Source organism: Rhincodon typus, unplaced genomic scaffold (assembly GCF_021869965.1).
Source record: "Rhincodon typus isolate 14 unplaced genomic scaffold, sRhiTyp1.1 hic_rhity00001965, whole genome shotgun sequence".
Lineage (NCBI taxonomy): Eukaryota > Metazoa > Chordata > Chondrichthyes > Orectolobiformes > Rhincodontidae > Rhincodon > Rhincodon typus.
In genome coordinates this window covers 8129-8563 of record NW_025967603.1, presented here as the reverse complement: position 1 = coordinate 8563, position 435 = coordinate 8129, and the positions used below count along the sequence as shown (strand labels likewise).

Below are 435 nucleotides of genomic sequence, written 5' to 3'. Positions count from 1 at the left end.
AACGCTGCTGGGGGAGCAACCTCGGTAGCAAGTTCAAGCTGTGTCTGTGTGGAGAGATAAAGACGATTGACATTTCAGATCTGTGACCTGTTACCAGCAGCAAACTTAACCCGGCTTATCTTTGTCTGTGCACATGTTGCCTAACTTTACTATACTTCCTTTTACCAGCTTTTTGCGGTCTGGCGGTCTCCAGAACTAACTCCACTTTGAGGGCGGGACTACAAGTCCCGGCAGACACCACGGCCGTGACCATCACGTGACTGTGGGACCCAGTGATGACGCGGTTTGGCGCATGTCGGCCGGAGCGTAGATGATGGCGGCGGTGAACGGTGAGCGCAGTTTTAAAGATAACAAGGTGTAGAGCTGGATGAACACGGCAGGCCAATCAAAGGAGCAGGAAAGCTGACGTTTCGGGTCTAGACCCTTCATCAGAAA

General features: G+C 52.2%; 1 protein-coding gene across 1 annotated transcript in view; it reads left to right on the top strand.

Moving 5' to 3' along the window:
• Positions 1–218: 218 nt before the first annotated feature.
• Positions 219–435, top strand: part of mpi (mannose phosphate isomerase) — a 7100-nt gene continuing 6883 nt past the window's right edge. The window contains exon 1 of the mRNA XM_048592876.1: positions 219–329. Within this exon, the coding sequence (XP_048448833.1) occupies positions 311–329 (19 nt within the window). The 5' untranslated portion in view covers positions 219–310. The remainder of the gene's footprint in view (positions 330–435) is intronic.